This window comes from Globicephala melas, chromosome 14 (genome assembly GCF_963455315.2).
Source record: "Globicephala melas chromosome 14, mGloMel1.2, whole genome shotgun sequence".
In the NCBI taxonomy this organism is placed as follows: domain Eukaryota; kingdom Metazoa; phylum Chordata; class Mammalia; order Artiodactyla; family Delphinidae; genus Globicephala; species Globicephala melas.
This window is the reverse complement of record NC_083327.1, coordinates 35,513,332-35,532,620: the sequence shown is the minus strand read 5'-3', so window position 1 is coordinate 35,532,620 and position 19,289 is coordinate 35,513,332. Positions and strand designations below refer to the sequence as shown.

The 19,289-nt window shown below is 41.8% G+C and overlaps 1 protein-coding gene across 1 annotated transcript in view; it reads left to right on the top strand.

The window, feature by feature from the left end:
• The window catches only part of POPDC1 (popeye domain cAMP effector 1), a 52,093-nt gene extending 49,127 nt beyond the window's left edge, over positions 1 to 2,966 (top strand). Inside the window, exon 8 of the mRNA XM_060283649.1 lies at positions 1,433 to 2,966. Coding sequence (XP_060139632.1) covers positions 1,433 to 1,557 — 125 coding nt within the window. The 3' untranslated portion in view covers positions 1,558 to 2,966. The remainder of the gene's footprint in view (positions 1 to 1,432) is intronic.
• The last annotated feature ends 16,323 nt before the right edge of the window (positions 2,967 to 19,289 follow it).

Sequence of the window (19,289 nt, the reverse complement as noted above, 5' to 3'; positions counted from 1 at the left end):
CACAGCAAATGAAACCATAAAAAAACCCAGAAGCCAACCTACAGAATGAAAGAAAATATTTGCAAATGGCACAACCAACAAGGGATTAATCCCCAAAATATACAAACAGCTCATGCAGCTCAATAAAAAGAAAAAAAAAATCCAATCAAAAAATGGGCAGGGCTTCCCTGGTGGCGTAGTGGTTGAGAGTCCACCTGGCGATGCAGGGGACACGGGTTCATACCCCGGTCTGGGAAGATCCCACATGCCGTGGAGCAGCTGGGTCCGTGAGCGTCCGGAGCCTGTGCTCCGCAACGGGAGAGGCCACAACAGTGACAGGCCCACGTACCGCAAAAAAAAAAAGAAAAAAAATGGGCAGAAGATTTACATAGACACTTCTCCAAAGAAGATATACAGATGGCCAAAAGCCATATGACAAGATGCTCAATGTTGCTAATTATTACGGAAATGCAAATCAAAACTAGGAGGTATCATCTCACACCAGTCAGAATGGCCATCATCAAAAAGCCTACAAATAATAAATACTGGAGAGGGTGTGGAGAAAAGGGAACCCTCCTACACTGTTGGTGGGAATGTAAATTGTTGCAGCCAGTATGGAAAACAGTATGGAGTTTCCTTAAACTAAAAATAGAGCTACCGTATGATTCTGCAATCCCACTCCCAGGCGTATATCCAGAGAAAACCATAGTTCAAAAATGTACATGCACCCCAATGTTCACTGCAGCACTATTTACAGTAGCCAAGACATGGAAGCCACCTAAATGTCCATCAACAGAGGAGTGAATAAAGAAGATGTGATACATATATACAATAGAATATTAGCCACAAAAATGAAATAACGCCATTTGCAGGAACATGGAGGGACCTAGAGATTATCATACTAAGTGAAGTAAGCCAGAAAAGCACAAATATCATGTGATATCACATATGTGGAATCTAAAAAACTAATACAAACGAACTTATTTACAAAACAGAAACAGACTCACAGACTTTGAAAACAAACTTATGGTTACCAGAGGGGAAAGGTGTGTGTGGGGGGGGATAAATTAGGAGTTTGGGATTAACATACACACTGCTATATATAAAACAGATAATCAACAAGGTCCTCCTGTAGAGCACAGGGAACGCTACTCAATATTCTGTAATAACCTCTCTGGGAAAAGAATCTGAAAAAGAGTGGATATACATATATGTATAACTGAGTCACTTTGCTGTACACCTGAAACTAATACAACATTGTAAATCAACTGTATTCCAATATAAAATAAAAATTAAGTTAAAAAAATACAGTATTTACGGAAACTGCATTCCTGGTGCCAGCTATAGGTGCCCAGAGAGTTTTATCTTCCAGTTGGAGTTTGCCATTGATCTATCAGGCCAGCATCAGGGAAGGCTGTCCGTTAAGTGGTTCTTCTTTCTGTGTCTCTGACAGATGTGTCACCCCTACACCAGCGAGCCTCTGCGAAGATGAACCCAATAGAGGAAGGGGCGGAAAACGATGACGAGGTCTTTGAACCCGTGTCCTCGAATACTCTTCAAGTTCGTCGCTGGCCTTGATCCCAAGAGAGGATTCACGTTACCAAGAGGGAAACTGTCTGGAAGAGATCCTGAAAAATACCAGCACTTTTTCACAGCTTTTCAATTGTTCTGCTTTAATATTGATACTCCCAGCCTGGGAGAGTCTGAGGGCAGGAAAGGGAGGGAGATTCAAAACATGGGAAGGTTATCTTCTCTTTTTACTGGTCAGCTTTCTGTTCCACTGAGCCTTCTGACTAAACTGAGTGCTATTTTTGAGAGATATATTTTCACAGTGTTTTCTAGATATGTTATCATTTAACTTAAAAAAATCTTAGCGCTTTGTCATTGCAAATGCCTTCACTTATCTTTCCGAGCTGTTCCTTTTCGTCAGAGACAGTTTTTTCTCTGCCGTGGCAATGGGGCTGTCCGTTTGATGGTTGTAACAAACAATGTAAGTTCGAAATTGAGGGTGAGGTAACATTAAAAAGCAGGGAATCTCAGGCTTCGCTCAGTTGATTTTTTGGCCGGAAAATTTTAAAGCAAGGTGTGATGCGATTCACGTATATTTTTCTCTCAGGCCAGACACGTCATTCTACTAGACTGCCTTCCTTTTGTGGGCCTTGTGTGGATAGCTTGATAATGAACAAAGCTCGTCAGACTTTGCTCACGTTACCCTTATATTATGCTGTTTGGAAGTTGGGCTGAGCCCTAAAGCTGGAAATGTTAACAGTGGAAGAGGTTCTGAGCCTGGGGTCGGCCTTTGGCTAAACCAGCCCAGCTTGCCCCACACTCTGCTGTGGGAAGCACTTCCTTGGGGTGGGAGGACCGGAGAGTCAAGTGGCCAAACAAGTGTCGCAGAATGACGAGGCTGACGGAGCCGCTGCACTCTTCATCTGCTATTCCGACATGCAGATGGTTCCTCCAGGTCCACAGATGTCTCCTTACTGTGTGTGCCAGGGACCAGGTACCAGAGATGCAAACAAGGACACAGCTGTGTGCGGGCAGACGGTCCACCACAAGCTCTGCCATGATCGCCCGGCCTAGATAGTGCTGTGAGGGCCTGCATTCCAGACATGGTGGTATTTGGGAAATTCGAAGTCTGCTTAAATCATCCAGCGGGTCAGTGTGACTGTGGCCCTCCACCGGGCCACCTAGTTGGGGGAAGCCCCCTGATGGGCTGTGCTCCATCATGCCCCACTACCTTTATTTTGTGTCACCCACTGGAACCAACTCTGAGTCAGTCCCATTACGTTAAACAGCTAAGAAAAGTTCCAAGTGAAATTAGTTTCAGGTGAGCTGAGCCAAAAGCATCTTTTGCCAAGAGGTGATTTCTGTGAGAGGAGATATAAAAATAAGCTACTCCAGGGTCACCTCATTTTCCTAAACTCATTTTTGAAAGCCAGTTATTTTAGTAATTTCACTTGAGTCAAATTTACATGCTTGGTCACTCACTGAGAAAACTTCCACAGACTGGGTATCCAGCTCCTAACATAGTCATCAAATGCTGGCCTATTAGCCTCACAGTAGAAAGGCTGATTTCACTTTCCCACTCTAGTGGTCTCTTCTGTTTGCTAAATTAGAAATTTATTTGGGGAAATGAAACAAAGGTGAATGACTTTGCCTTGGCTTTAAGACTATAAAGATATAATAGGTTGAACTCTTTCTTTCAATGCCCGAATCAAGTATATAAGGTGATGGTGTTAATACTGCTTTCCTTTAACTATTGGAGGGAAGCTATGTAGGCCATTGAGTTTACACATGCATAAGACCTAATTTACAAAATCACTCTATAGAGTAATTAGATATTACATCCTTCTCTGAGTAGAAAGTAATTTTAGATGCTGCTAAAGCCATGTTTTTAATGTTATGTGAATCCACAGAACCTTGAGATTTTCTTACCCTGACCCATCTTCAGGTTTGTCTCACTTTGTCAACCACAGACAACAGAGGGTGTTATCTCTAATGATCAGCCTGGATGTGTTTGGAGGTTATTTTCTATAGTGCTGGGAACAAACATGTTTTAAAGCACACTGCTAAAATTAGGTGATATGAAATCATTTACTGGTTTTATTAAAACATGTGCACATCAGTGCCATTGATAAGGAAGATTATAATTTCAAGATTAGGAATCTTGGGCTTACCTGGTGGCACAGTGGTTGAGAGTCCGCCTGCCGAAGCAGGGGAGATGGGTTCGTGCCCCGGTCCGGGAAGATCCCACATGCCGCGGAGCGGCTGGGCCCGTGAGCCATGGCCGCTGAGCCTGCGCGTCCGGAGCCTGTGCTCTGCAACGGGAGAGGCCACAGCAGTGAGAGGCCCGTGTACCGCAAAAAAAAAAAAAAAAAAAGATTAGGAATCTTCAAAGAGCCATTTAGCTTGAATGGGAAACACGAAACTATTTTTAAATACATCCCTCTAAGGACAACAGTTAGTCTCAGAGAAAAGGAGCTGAAGACATTGAGTAGTCTTCCCACTAGACTTGACAGCAAAGAAGCAGATAAGAAAACATAAAAGATCTCCTATGGATAATTTTTATAAATTTATGTATACAAATGAACAAGTGTATCTTTGTATAACGCATAGATAAAAAACATGTTTGCTGCCAATGAGATGCTTCCTGTGTTCTTTGGCCTTCACTTAGCTGTGTGACCAAGGTCCAGAAAATGGTCTGCAAAAATTATTCTGTATATTACCCCAAATCTACTACGTTTAAGTGTAACATCAAGTCCGTTGTATGAAGCTGGACTGTAACGTTTATACCAGAATGTATGTCAGTTATGATATTTTGCAAGCCCTCATAAATATTATATTTATAAATTAATAGCACAAACCCTATGATGTTTCTAGATCTTAAATTAGTAATAATGGGTGCTACATAATTATTTTTCACTTACCATCCTTAGCTTCCTGGGGTCTTTTCCGTTTCTCCCTATGGTCCATTTAACTTTAATGCTGTGCCCACTGGGAGAAGCCACCTTCTTCGTGTCTGGTTCTCCTTCCATATGCCTGAAGCTTTTCTGATTCTGTAACTTGGAGCTGCTGATTCCTGCCTCCCAGGTCCTGTCATGGCCCCAAAGGCAGAGTCACTTGGATGCTGGAGAAAATATTTAGGGAAAGTTGTGTAACCTACATACTCTGCCCTGTCTCCAGTGTACCCAGGTGATGGCCTTGCCCGCCAGTGAAGATTTCATGCTAGTGCATGGTGGCTCCTGGCCGAGCACTTGGGAAGGCTGGTCAGTCCCAACCCTTGGGGCTTGGTGCAGACCCTGAGGTACAGCTCCAAGGATTCACTGTTATTATTATTTTTAAAATCCATTTTCTTGGTCATTTCTTTTTTTTTTTTTTTTTTTTTTTGCGGTACGCGGGCCTCTCACTGCTGTGGCCTCTCCCGTTGCGGAGCACAGGCTCCGGACGCGCAGGCTCAGCGGCCATGGCACACGGGCCCAGCCGGTCCGCGGCATGTGGGATCTTCCCGGACCGGGGCATGAACCCGCGTCCCCTGCATCAGCAGGCGGACTCAACCACTGCGCCACCAGGGAAGCCCTTCTTGGTCATTTCTAAAGCTGCTCTGCAGAAACCGTTGACGCCGTTTCCCCTCCCTTCCCTCTTTCCAACCCTGGTTTTCCAACCTCTTTTTCTAATTATCCCCAACTAGAGTGATTAGAAATTCCCACCCACTCAATTCAAATTCCCAAGGATGTGAAGGGATAGGACACTGTGCAGGGAACTCGAGGTTGCCATGCACTCAGGACACATCTTCTCACTCATGGTAGCCATGCTCTGATCATCACAGGACCCCAAGTACCTTGCATGTAACAACATATTGTAAGGGAAATTTAAGAAACCCACTTAAAGTACTATTCACAGATTTTACCGATATTCTTGCAATCTAGTTTTAAAGTACACAAGGATTTTGTGAATGGTTTTTACAGACACATTATTCATAGGGATCGCATTCTTTCTGCTTTTAGGTGCCATTTACACTGATACCATTTTACTTTATAATAAATTTACATTTCAACTGAATGGAGCCTTACAGTTTAAAATATCTTCATATATTGTCATTTGATCAAATAAATTTCTTACTTGGAATATGTGCGTATTTTTAATTTCATGTCTCTTACATGTAGCTGATTTGCCCTGACGCCATGCCCAAAGGTTCAAGAACCTTCAGAGGTTATGGGAATTTCTCTGGTTTAGGTAATCTGAGCAGACCTGCAGAGGGCATGCTCTTGAGTTAGTTCCACTTAGTTTCAAAAGCCTGCCATCTTGCTGCCTTTGGCCATGAAAAGAAAGGCCCACGAGGCAGTGGGCAGTGTTGCCTGGATGGAGCGATTGAGAAGCCTCCAGAGTTACACTGTGAGGATAGATTTCAACTTTTTAATACACTGCATCTGAACATTCTCTTCTAGTTTTATGAGATTCGACAACACAAGGGGTCACATAGAGGAGCCAGAACCCCTCCCCTGGATCTATTCTATTCACGGAGAAACGCTTCTCTCCTCCCATCACCCGTGCTCGGTGTTGGAAAGGGAACTGGGCAGCCCATCTCTTGGCCCTTGATAGTAGGTCCTTGGCACCTAATAAACTTGCCCTGATCAGCCCCAAGACTAGAACCAACTAGAAGAGGCATCTTACATGACGAGCAAAGTAATTAATTCTTTCTCAATGAGCCACGTCACCAATATGTAAAAAATGTTCTGCTAAGGTGTACGTGTGATGAATACGAATGAACACACTACATCAATATTTCCCCGCAGCAACACGGATGGACCTAGAGATTATCACACTAAGTGAAGTGAGTCAGACAGAGAAAGACAAAGGTATGATATGCCTTGTATGTGGAGTCTCAAATATGATACAAATGAACTTACTTACAAAACAGAAACAGACTCACAGACAGAAAACACACTTATGGTTAGCAAAAGGGAAAGGGGACGGGGGAGGGATAAATTAGGAGTTTGGGATTAGCAGATACACACTACTATATATAAAACAGATGAACAACAAGGTCCTACATTAAAAAAGAAAAATTCCTTGCTGTATACTAGGGGCAGACATATCCCCACTGACCGTCAAGCTCTCCCAGCCTCCTTCATTACCTGTCCTGAGAGAATTCACGGCTTCCTGGCATTTGCCTGGCCCAGCTGCCCGGTACAGGCAGGACTCCACATCGCGGGACCAGCCCCGGGCCCGCTCCTGGGGACGAAGCCTTGTGGCTGGGGATTTCACCCTCTGACTTCTTGCATGACAGACCAGCAGAAGCAAACGTGGTTTGAACGAAGCTAAACTACCTCACAGCTGAGTAAATGAGGTCCCACAACCAAATCCCAGCTCACAGAGGAAGGGAGCCTTCAGAGGAAAATGATTAGCGCCATTTACCTCTTGATATTTATCTGCAAATGATGAAAACTTGAGAGCTGCTCCCATTCGCTGGTGGTTACGTATAATTAGGCTATTTGTGCAGACACCGACTGAGGTGAAACCTGGAGTCCCCTGCAGAGAGCTCAGACCAGGGGCCGAGCCTCAGGCCATAGCCTCCCATGGGGGCCGTGATGCCCGGAAAACAGAACGAACTCATTTCTCTTTAAAGGGTTTCTGTTACATGGAGGCCTGGCTAACCTTTTTCATTGTGCTTCCCACTATTTTTATTGTTCTCATCTGACCTCTTTTAACTCTTCTCCTTATTAGTATTGATACATTTTGCTATAAGAATAATTACAATATAATGTGATGAGTAATAATAGCTGTCTCTTGAGTGCCTACTGTTTACAAAAGACTGTTATAGGCATTTAAAATACATGAGTTAGGGGACTTCCCTGGTAGTCCAGTGGTTAAGACTGCACTTCCAAGGCAGGTGGGGTGGGTTCTAATCCCTGGTTGGGGAACTAAGATCCCAGCCAAAAAAGAAAAAGTGAGAGAATACACGATTTAGTATTTTCACAAAAATCCTAGGTGGTGGTTAAGACAATCGAACGGAAGCTCAAAAAGAATGATTTTGCCAAAACAAACCAGCTAGTAGAAGCGGGGGGGATTTCATCCCAGATCTCTCAGCCTGCGGACCTGCTCACTCTGCGGCTTTTTCCAATCCTCTTAGATAGGAAGCCTGCATCCTCCAGTACAAATCTGGTTCTCAGCTTCTCACCTTAGGTTATCAAGGAGTTTCCATGCTGAAATAAAAAAAATATAATGCTTTAAATTGTTTGAGCAACAAAAAATTTGTACTTTTTAGGGAGAGGCATTTTTAGAAAAAAAAGCTAAAATTTCTATTGACCTTTATTTAAATAATCTATTAGTTCATGTGAAAGGGTGGGGTCCTAGTTACACTTTGCCCCAAACGGGTTTTTATCTCTTGTCCACCTTGATCTCCCTCTTAGCTCAAAGCACCGACCTGAAAAAGGAGGCCAAGTCTTTATCCTTGGACATGACTTTGAGGTCAGATCTACCTTGTTCTGAACACCAGCTCTGACCATGTGATCTTTGGCAAGTAGTTACACCCTTTTAAGCTGCTGTGTCCTTGTGTGTATGCTAGAACCTTCCCAAACATGTAGTTGGCATGAAGTACATATTCATTCTCATCCCCTTTTCTCTTTTTCCTTTGGTTGCCACGTTGAATCCTTAAGGCTTCTGGAATCTTAGCAACCACAGTCCTTGTAAAGAGACAGAGGGTTGGTACCAGCAGGACCTGAGGGGCAGGCCGGGCAGGGGTCCGTCACCAAGATCCCTCCCGCTCACGGCAGAAATGTCTGCAGGCCCGGGGTCCAGGCTGCAGTCTCTCTGGACCTGTCGGACTGAAGCAGAGAGGCGCCCATCCTGTCTCCCACATGTGACCCCAGGAAGCATTAGGCAGGGAAAGGAGGCTGCAGGCCCCTCTCAGGGGAGGTGGCTATGGGTGTAAAACGCCAGCATTAGGCTAAATGAGGCTCTCCAGGAGGTAAAAAGAACATCTTCATCTGTGGTTGTTTTGAACCAATATCCTTGTTGATCTCCCACGGGGACCACGTGAGAGCGAAGAGCAGGTGGGATGGACATGGCTGGAGCACGTGATGAGTACGTTTTGACAATAGAAAGACGGAGAGAAGTTTATCTAGACCCCAGAGTAAGGGGGAGGGGTAGCTCTCAATCACTCAGGAGACATGTATTCCGGTCACAGTTTGATTGTTATAGAATGCTAGGACCCTGGGCAGCTCACATCTCCTGATGGGGCCTCAGTTCTGTCTGTAAAAGGAGGTCCGACCAGGTGAGGGATCTTCCAGTTCTGGTGCCCGTAATTGGCCAGTGTGCTTAAGCGCTGACATGGCGTCTCCTTGCTTCACGTGAGCCTCGTGGTCCAAGTGAGTCAGGCCTTTTTTTTTTTTTTTTTGCTTGAGGATGATTGAGGGGGGGTTAGGCAAAGTCTCAGCTGCTGTCTTCCTATCCAGGGCGCTCCCGTCCTTGGACTGTCCTTCGCGAATGCCGCGTCGGTTTGAAGTTGTGATAGCATTATCATGAGCGACACCCACGTCTTTCATCATCAAGCAATGTTTCCTTGTGTTATCATTTAAAGGTTTCTCCAGAGTTGTCCTTAACGCAGTCAGCTTGCTGACAACCCCCTTCTAGCCCTTCCAGAATGGTGTGGATTGAGGTTTCCTTTGGAGGGAACAGAATTGTAGAGTTTTAGAGCAAATAGAGTATGTAAATTTCAGCTAGCACAGAAGTTCTCAAACTTGAGCAGCATCAGAATCACCTGCAGGCTCCTTAAAAACCCAGCCCGTTGGGTCTTCCCTGGTGGTTGAGAGTCCGCCTGCCGATGCAGGGTACGCGGGTTCGTGCCCCGGTCCGAGAAGATCCCACATGCCGCGGAGCGGCTGGGCCTGTGAGCCGTGGCCGCTGAGCCTGCGCGTCCGGAGCCTGTGCTCCGCAACAAGAGAGGTCGCGATAGTGAGAGGCCCGCGCACCGCGATGAAGAGTGGACCCCACTTGCCACAACTAGAGAAAGCCCTCGTACAGAAACGAAGACCCAACACAGCAAAAATAAATAAATTAATTAACTCCTACCCCCCAACATCGTAAAAAAAAAAAAAGTAAAAGAAAACACCCAGCCCTCTGGGCCCCGCCCCAGCGTTTGATTCAGTACAGTTGGGGTAGAGCCCAAAAGCTGCACTTCTAATAAGTTCCCAGATAATGTTGCTGCTGCTATTAACGGGACCACACTTTGAAGTCCCCTTAACTAGTCCAACCCCCTTATTAGCAGATGAGGAGGGTATGTCTGGGAAAGTTGAACCCAAGCATACTCATTCATAGTCCGATGGTTTTCAGTTAAAAAAGCAACTTTTGGGCTTCCCTGGTGGCGCAGTGGTTGGCTGTCCGCCTGCCGATGCAGGGGACACGGGTTCATGCCCTGGTCCGGGAGGATCCCGTGTGCCACGGAGGGGCTGGGCCCGTGAGCCATGGCCGCTGAGCCTGCGCGTCTGGAGCCTGCGCTCCGCAACGGGAGGGGCCGCAGCGGTGAGAGGCCCGCGTACCGCAAAAAAAAAAAAAAAAAGCAACTTTTTTTTGTGTGTGGTTTTTTGTTGGTTTTGGTTTTGTTTTGGCTCTAGGCCAATAGTTCCCAAACTTTTAATAAAAGTCACTGAGGGAACCAGTTAAAATCTGGCTCTAGTAACTCACACACCTAGAACGGTGAGTCTTAACTCTGGCTGCGCATCGGAGTCACAGATTCTGAAGTAATTTATCTGGGCATCAGGGTTCTTAAAAGCTTCCCAGATGATTCCAATGGGTAGTAAATTTGAGAAGCACTGAGCTGGAGGAAGGTCAGAAACCTTCACTAGTCTAGGCATCCCAGGTGATTTGGCTGTAGCTGCAGGCTGGTCTGGACTTTGCAGGCGAAGACTTTTCTTGGTCTTGCTTCCTGCTTTAGGAAACAAAAAACGACAATAGTGTTAGTTTGGGATTTGAAGAGTGACTAGCAGAAGCAGGCGATAGAGCTGGAAATGGTTAGACCAAAGCAAACGTAGGCAGTCTTGGTGTGAGATTTTTTTCTGTGAATACCAATATTTATTTTTGGAACATTTCCTCTTTTTTATTAAGATATAATTAACCTATAACATATTGATTTCAAATGTACAACATAATGGTTTGATATTTGTATACATTATGAAATGATCATCAAAATATGTCAGGTTAACATCCATCACCACACAGTTACAAATTTTTTTTTTCTTGTGAGAGAAATTTTAAGATCCACTCTCTTAGCAACTTTCAAATGTGTAAAACAGTATCATTAACTAGAGACACCATGCCGTCCATTACATCCCCAGGGCTTACTTATTTTGTAACTGCAAGTTTGTACCTTTTGACCACTGTTGGTGTGTGATTGTGATCCTTTCAACTCCCTTACTCACTTTCTTTGGCTCCCTGTAGCTTCCTGGGCAGAGTCAGAAAGAAGCTTACTGCCTGGTTTTGGTGTTTGGGAGAAAAGAATACTTAGAATCAGAATTCTGAAGTGTCTTTTCTAGCTCCAAGCCTGGTTGTGTGACCTGAGCAGTTAATGTCATCTCCCTGAGCCCAGTTGTATATTCCTTTGTAATATAGGTATAGTAATACCTGCCATCTTTCCCTTAGAAGGGCTCCGTGAGGACCAAATGTCAAAGCCCTTGTAAACTATAAAACACTAGAAAAGTGAAAGCTATTATTATACTAACCAGTGACACTTAAATGGAAGCTTAAGGTGAAAGAAATATCTCTTCACTAAATTATACCTGGGAATTCTCTTGGAACTTGTATCTAATTAGTCCTCGCTTCTAGGTGCACATGTTCAGATCCCAAATCTAGAACACCTGGGTGTGATAGCGTGAGTATTTTAAGAAGATTCTTAGATAACAGGAGCGTAGACAGACTTATTAAGATGTCTAAGTGAGAAGAACGCCACCAAAGTTTTATGTAATAAAATGCCAAACAAAAATTTTAAAAGTCTTGTATTATAGCTTAAAAGGTAGATGAGAATTTATGGGGTAGTGATGCAATATGAGCATTTAATGCTATATAGGTGTTTATATTTTTGAAGTTTCTTATTACAAGAAAACCTAGAAATAGATAAAATACTTTGAGACTATCAATATCCCTTCAGCATCATGAACTTCACATTGACAGCCTCTTATGTCTTCTGCATAAGAGCCTATAAAGCCATTACTTATAATTACACATTTTTCTAGGGAGAAATTTTCCTAGATAAGTTTGTCATTCATATTTAGAAATTCAAATATGTGGTAGCTATGAGGTGATGTAAAATTGTGAGCGAAGAGTGCCCTCTGGTGGTATCATGCATAACTGAAATGTATCACACTTGGTCTTTAATCACAGATTAAACTACAGTTCTACAGTTTCTTAAAAGTCAGATGTTCACCTTAACCATAAAGAATTTTTACACCTCCAGAGGCCCAGTGTACAATGGACTATATTAGAACATGATTTTTAATTGTGTTATATTATTTAGGTTATCTTTTACAGAAGCCCTAAAGAAAATTCTAGTTGGGACAGTGTTCCATTAAGAAATACTTTTTAGGAACTTCCCTGGTGGTCCAGTGCATAAGACTCTGCGCTCCCAATGCAGGGGGTCCGGGTTCGATCCCCGGTCGGGGAAGTAGATCCTGTATGCATCCTGCAACTAAGAGTCCTCATGCCGCAACTATGACCCGGTGCAGTCTAAATAAATAAATAAATATTTTTTTAAAAAAAGAAATAATTTTTAATTAAAAAGCACCACTGTAGGTTAACATGGCACCTCCAAATGGAATGTCTTAAATAATCTGACCTTGGCCCAGAGGTTTTTTTTATTGCCTATTTGTTTTGTTTTGGTTTTGAGTGGGGTTAGGGATTGCGTTGGAACATTTAGACACTGTGCTGGGGTTTGGATGGGACTTGCTGAATCTTCTCTGGCAGGTTTTGGGAATAACCAGCTGGGATGATCCAGTGTGATCCTAGGTAAAGACAGAATATTGGGCCAAATGACATTCTAGTGTCTGTCTCTTCCAACCACTTTGTTCTATGTTAAATTTTCCCTGGCAATCTGATCTGTCTCCCCAACAATGCTGTGCAGTATTAACAAATAAAACGAAAATACAAACCCAAGGAAATAGAGTGAGCTCTGGCACATCTCCAGAATGTTTCTACAACAGCTGCTCACACTTCAGTCCCTCCTTTGTATTCTTCAAACTTTTCTACCATGAGAAAGTTTATTATGGTCATAATTAGATTTTATTATTATTGTTTTGAATGGATTGCTCTGGATGAGTGACAGAAGCAGTTTAACACAGGACTGGCAAACTAATATCTGGACTAGCTAATGAAAATTATTCGTACAGAATTAATTTCATGAAGAAATGAGAGAATTTGAAGAGCCGATGTGGAGATAACTATAATGGCTTGAATATGTGACATGACGATCTAAATTAAAAAAGTGATTATAAATAGAAATTGAAATATCTGACAGAAATATCTGAGGCCACACTCCTAGAGGAAACTGTGGAAAACAGTAAGAAAGGACCACATGTCAATAATACATGTATTTGAACTAAGTCAAATGTAAATATCGTTTGAGTCTTAAGTCTGAAATTGTCTTTCTCTATACTCAGATTTTGCAGTATTGCTGCTGCCATAATATTTAGGTGTCAGTCCAGTTTTCCTGACAAAAGAGCAAAATGAACCATGTCATTTGAGTGTAAGCAAAAATCCCAAGGTCAGAGATGGTACTTTAAAGAATTTTTACAAACTGGAACAGGCAGATAGCTCCAGATGCTAGGCAGCTCAGAAATTAACTAGAAATTGAGGTCCTTGACCTTGAGAAAAACAATTCACACCTTCAAGAAACTTTGATTAATTTTAGAAACAAAGTATATATACATATGTCCTAAAGTCAGGAAACTTTTTAAGTGGAAATACTGGGCTAAGAAACATGCCTGAGATGCAGACTCAGAAACATTTATCACTTTCCAGGATACCTAAGACCACTTCAGAAAGTGTGTGTGTTTGTGTGTGTGTGTATGTGTGTGTGTGAGAGAGAGAGAAAGAGAGAATGAGAAAGAGAGAAAGAAGGATTAGAAAGAGTAATATATGATGATTTCTACATTGAAGATGACAGAAATTATATTTGGATTTTATTTTTTAAAATCTATACATAACGTATTGAAAAAAGACCAGAAGAAAATTAATAATGAATGTTAATGGTTATTTATAGGTGATGGGATTACATGTGTTTAAAAGGGTGTCCATATTTGAAATTAATAAAATTTAATAACACTAAATTTAAACTTAGAATTAATAAGATGCAGGTGATGGGACTATGTACCATTTAAATTTTCTTTCAAGGTTCTCCATATTCTCTACAGTAAAGTACAGCACTACTTTTACAACAAAAAGCTACTCTTTTAAATAGCGATTATCAATGAAAGTAAACATGGTTGAAATGTTTACGTAATAAGCTTCTCATGAGCATTCATGATTGAGCCCTTCACATCACCCACTCACTGCTGCACAAGAAAGTGACTATACTTCACACTACTGAACTGTACACTTTAAAACTGGCTAACATGGTAAATGATGTTATATGTTGTTGTTGTTTTTCATAGTAGACCACAAGGAAAAAAAAAGTGAATCATCCAGGTATAGAGCAGAAATGAAAATCGGTGTAATTGTGGGACTGGCCAATTTATAGAACTCAGCGGTTTTATCAGGTTGGTTGTATAGAATACCAAGGCTGCATACAAAGTTTGGTACATCTACATTCACAGTTTAGATATTTGGTACTGGTGCCACCTGGCCTTGATTGTTCTTTTCAAATACTTTAAAATTCTTAGGGAAAAAATTGTAGGAAAATTCTGAACTGGTTTCTCCAAAAGGGTTTGGACACTTTTGTTTCGGGCTGCTCTTCCTGACCCCAAGAAGTATGTGTCCTGATTCACAAGCTTGCACAGTCCGTGCTGGCTGACGCAGAACGATTCCTAGTGACGACAGGACACACCTTTCCTTCTTCATTCAGACGGAATTTATTCACCATCTGTACTGTAATAAGTAAGTTTTATATTTATAATCACTGCTATCTGAGGATATGTTAAAACTATTTAATTTATGCTCATATTGGTAATAAATACTGCCCAAGTAGCCTTTTACCCATTCATTTAATTTAGCCATCACACAAATCACGAAAAATCTCCAAAACTCATCATAAATGCCAACGTTATATGTTTTATTTTTAATCAAGTAATTTCTTTAAACCTCAAAATATCCATAATTGACAGAATAAGACATTAGGCATGAGATGAGAATATAAAATCCATGGTCTGCAGAAAGGCAAACAGTACTTTTAGTCCATCAGGATGACTGTACATGAGTGAAATGCCATTCCGACCATCTAACTCCTTTTTCGTCCTTTAAAAACATACAGTTCAAGTGTTTTTTTATTTTCACTTGTAAACAACGTGAGCCAAAATGGACAATGAGGTCATCTAAATACTACACAGGATAATTTTAAAGCACTAGATAAAACACCATATTAAAGACATATAGAAATCAGTGTTCACTTTGGTCTCTATTATGGTTAAAGTTGTTAATACCAAGAAGCAACACACACTAATTAAAGCCAGCTGGTGGTGGGTGCCAGTGGTTGGTAGCTGTAATTCAGGAGGTAGTCAACACCGTCATTTTCAAGCTGGTAACTCTCACACACGTGAAGCCACAGATGTATTAAATGTCCTAATAGTTTCTCACAGTACAGCACTTTACCATAACTTTGCAGCTTTGCTCCAAGTAGACAATTTAACAACGATTCAGAGGTCAACCTCTCACTCTAACTGAACAACTATGACACAGATCACACAACCACCACATCTGAAAGAGGCTGCTGACAGCAATGTAAGACAGAATTCGATGCTTTTAACAAGTTGTTCTTCCCTAAAACAAACAAACCTCATTAAGACAGCTGGAAAATTAAAGTCCGTGCAGCTGCACTTGTACATACTTCCCCAAATTTTATAACCAAAGGGGAAATACACATATATATTTTATGATAAACATTTCTTAGAGAAAACAGATAAATTAATTTAAATTAACTTTTTAAGACTTAATGAGATCTCCCATGTCCTGTATAATTCATCTTACAGTGAATGTTACAAAGTCTATTAACACTTATGGGCTTCTATTCACAAACTAAATACAACTAGCAGTAACTTGGGGCCACATTGGTGCAAAATAAAACTGGGCCAGAACATGAAAAAAATACCGGCAATAAAAACACCCTATATTTATTTGTAGATGGACCAATGCTAATAACATGATGTTTCTTGATCTTTTCCCCTACATTGCACGCCAAACTTCCAAGTTATAAGCAGGTAAAAATCTTTCTAAATCTTTCAGCTGTAAAAATACATCCAAAGGCTTCTAGTAAAGACTAGAAATGCAAGCATAAAACTGTTGCTACTATAATCTGCCACGTAGCAATGAATAGCTCACAGGGCTAAGAGACCGGTAGTGCATCTTTCTAAGGAATTACATTTGTGTTGACATGGGGGGGTGAGGTCAAGGGGCAACTAATTCACTGACCTCCTGCCCGACCCATTAGCAACTCCTGTAAACTGATGCTTCACACAGACCCTACCCCTCAGTAGCTAGAAATGGCATTGCACGTCCACTCTATGTTCACTCCTTGGCACCCAGTGCTAGTTAATTATGTGCCTGGGCAATAATGCTGCAAGACACTTGGCCTCAGGGCGGCACCGGCACAGACACAAACGAAGGAGATTGGCATCTTTCTTTGACAAGTTTTGCCCAGCACAAAAACACTCACACAACCAACCTCTCTTCCCAACCTCTTCCTGCAACCGACTGACCTCTGGGCAAAGTAGCTATTTCCAAGATTGCTTGTGTGTTCTGTTTTGCTTCAGTGGAAGAGTCCCTATAAGTCTTTAAACAACATACATGATAACTTGAAGGAAATGCTCGGAGACTTTGCTAACTAGATGAGATGCTTCATGATTCACAAGTGTTTGTCAGAAACGTGCAGTTGTGAACTGCTATCTATACTATAGATAACAAGGTCTGTACCAGAGCATTTTCAGCCATTGTAAGGCTGGAGCAGCATAGAGGTGTGCTGTGCATCAACTATGAGGTAGCCTTTTGCTGTAAACAGAATAATATTTCACCCATGTAAATGGACACTGTGCTTACGTCAGTGATATTCACATATGCAAGGAGTTGAGGGAGTCTCCTTTAGAGTACTTTTCACATGAAATAAAAATAGGAGAACCGATATCTGATATTCAGAAATTTTGATCTATGTCAAACTCAGAGGTAGTTATTACTAACATCAGTACATAATACTTACGTACAGGTCTAAGTTATTTGGTTTGTTTTGAGTAAGCAGGACTGTAGACTATTCTGTAAAGAAACAAAAATATTATATGGTATGTTCCCTGAGCAAAGTTCTTTGTCCTGAGTGTGTTATGTAATAGTGATAATATTCTTATATAAAAAATAAACCCCAACTTTTAATCATAAGATAGGTTTGGTATGTGCTTAGTTCAGTCTGGTGAGATGCTGAAAAATGATTTCAAGTTGCACCCATAAGGTCCATAGTTATAACATGTTTCTTTCTGTGTGTCTTTTTTAAAACCATGAACTCAGCTCTGAACTTTTTATATGTAAACAGGGAATGTCCAATTCTCAAGTCCATAATTTCCTATTTCTAATAAGGTCAAGGAACTTTGGTTTGAATTTTCAAAGTGACTTATGTTTTGCATTTTTACTGTTAACCTGCTTATTATACCTGCTAAAAATTAAGCAATGCCACTTTGATTTGTCTACATAATTTAAATAAGCTTACGATCCTCACATAAGGCAAGGAAGTACTTCTCTATAGCTATTTATCACATTCAATATCGTCAAAGGTAAGCTTTGCATCACAGCACACTGATATTTCAGTATGTCCCATGGAGATTCTCACAAACACTGTCAACTCAAGCTGAGTTGGGAAGGGCTGGCGGCCCAGCCCGAGGCTCGCTCTCCTTCTGCGTGGCTTGCTTGCTGAAACGGCAGCAACTGTACAACAAGCCTCCCTCGGCAGGACACGTCGGGGAGGGAGCAGAAACTGTTCAGCAGAACGTGTCTCATTTGAATCTTGCTATTTTCTGGTTTTGATTATCTGAGCTTACACCAACAGGCTCATACACAACTATATTTATTGCCAAGGTTAAGCATTACCACTAATTGGTACCTTCTTGGAAATGTTTCCAAAATTGATCCGTAACATCTAGAACCAGGATGACACCAGAATGAATGTTTTTCATGACTGAGACCTGAAGGGACCAATACGATGACTGGCCCCCAGCCAGTTTACTACTGTAACTGAGGACCAACCTGAGAAGCACCTCTGTCCCCATCACTGAATGTCCATCCTGAATCTCCCACATAGGTCCCTTCAGGAGCAGTCATGAGGGAATTCCCCTAAGATGAACTGTATTGTATAAAATACTCCTAGCTCTCTGGTAGGAGAGGTCTGGGAACCTCCTACCCCAGGCTCATCACTCTAGTCGCCCGCCATCAAACACGGAGCCTTTTAATATTATTCAAGGTCATACGTAATTGGGCAATTGTGAGCATCCACTTAAATGTTCATTCTCAACCCTGGCATTTTACTCACATCTGTGCTGTTTTGTCTGTTTGTTTCAGAAATAAGTTAGGTAACTCTCCAGGGGGAATAAAAACAGCCACCAAAAACATACACCAAACAACTGGAGTTTTCCTCCAAGGTCTTCAGTAGTAAACAAGGAGGCCTCCACTCAAAGCGATGGTTAGAAGGACTGACTTGGTCAAGGGAAGCTGCTGTTGCCACAGTCCCTCAAAAACCTCACAACAGGTAAAAGATTATAACGAGTATCAAAATACCATTGAAAACAATCAAGTCACTACCTTTATACATTGCCCTCCCCTTCATTTCTCTGAATAGGCAACTAATTTACAATCAAAACGTATGAATTAAAAACACTGAAATATCGGCACAGAAATTACACATTCATTGTCTTTTCTGGAGTCATGTATCCCAGATTCAAAAAAGCTTATGGCAGTCAGAGGCATATGGAGTTAAGGTACTGCCTTCAAAGGGGGTGGGGTGGGGGACACACTCTACAGATATCAAGAAAAAGAGGCAATCCCAAATTCGGGAGAACTGATGTCTTAAAAACCTTTAGTACCATAGGATTGGCAGCGCTGAGATCTGAAGTATCCTTTGGTTCACATAAAAGGTAACAGTCGTGTTTTGTTTTGTTTTGTTTTTTCCTAATGTAATATAAAGGGAATGGTATTTCAAGAAAAACTCCAAGGGTTATTTTCAAAACCATCTAAAATGCTTTACCTGGGTTTTCAATTCTTGGGGATGTCCAATTCTGCGAGGGAGGCTGTGTGCTGACATCTCTATACACACATATATAAAGACAAACCCTCTTTATATATATGTCTACATTCTATAGAAAATCCTCCTACACACACACACAGGCTCAGGCTCTCTCCCTCTCACACATGCACATACAGATACACAGAGCATCTCATCCTCTGAGTCACATGACACATGACACCCTGCTCAAAGGTAATTTGCTTAGAGTGATTTGCCTGTTTAAAAAAATTCACAGTTCCTCAACAGTAGTTAAAAATCCCAGGTCAGCTGCTGTTTGTGAAATACTGTTCCCCTGTATTTGCATGAGGTAGACTTCCCAACCGGGGAGAGAAAACGATAACGTTAAGAAAAAGGG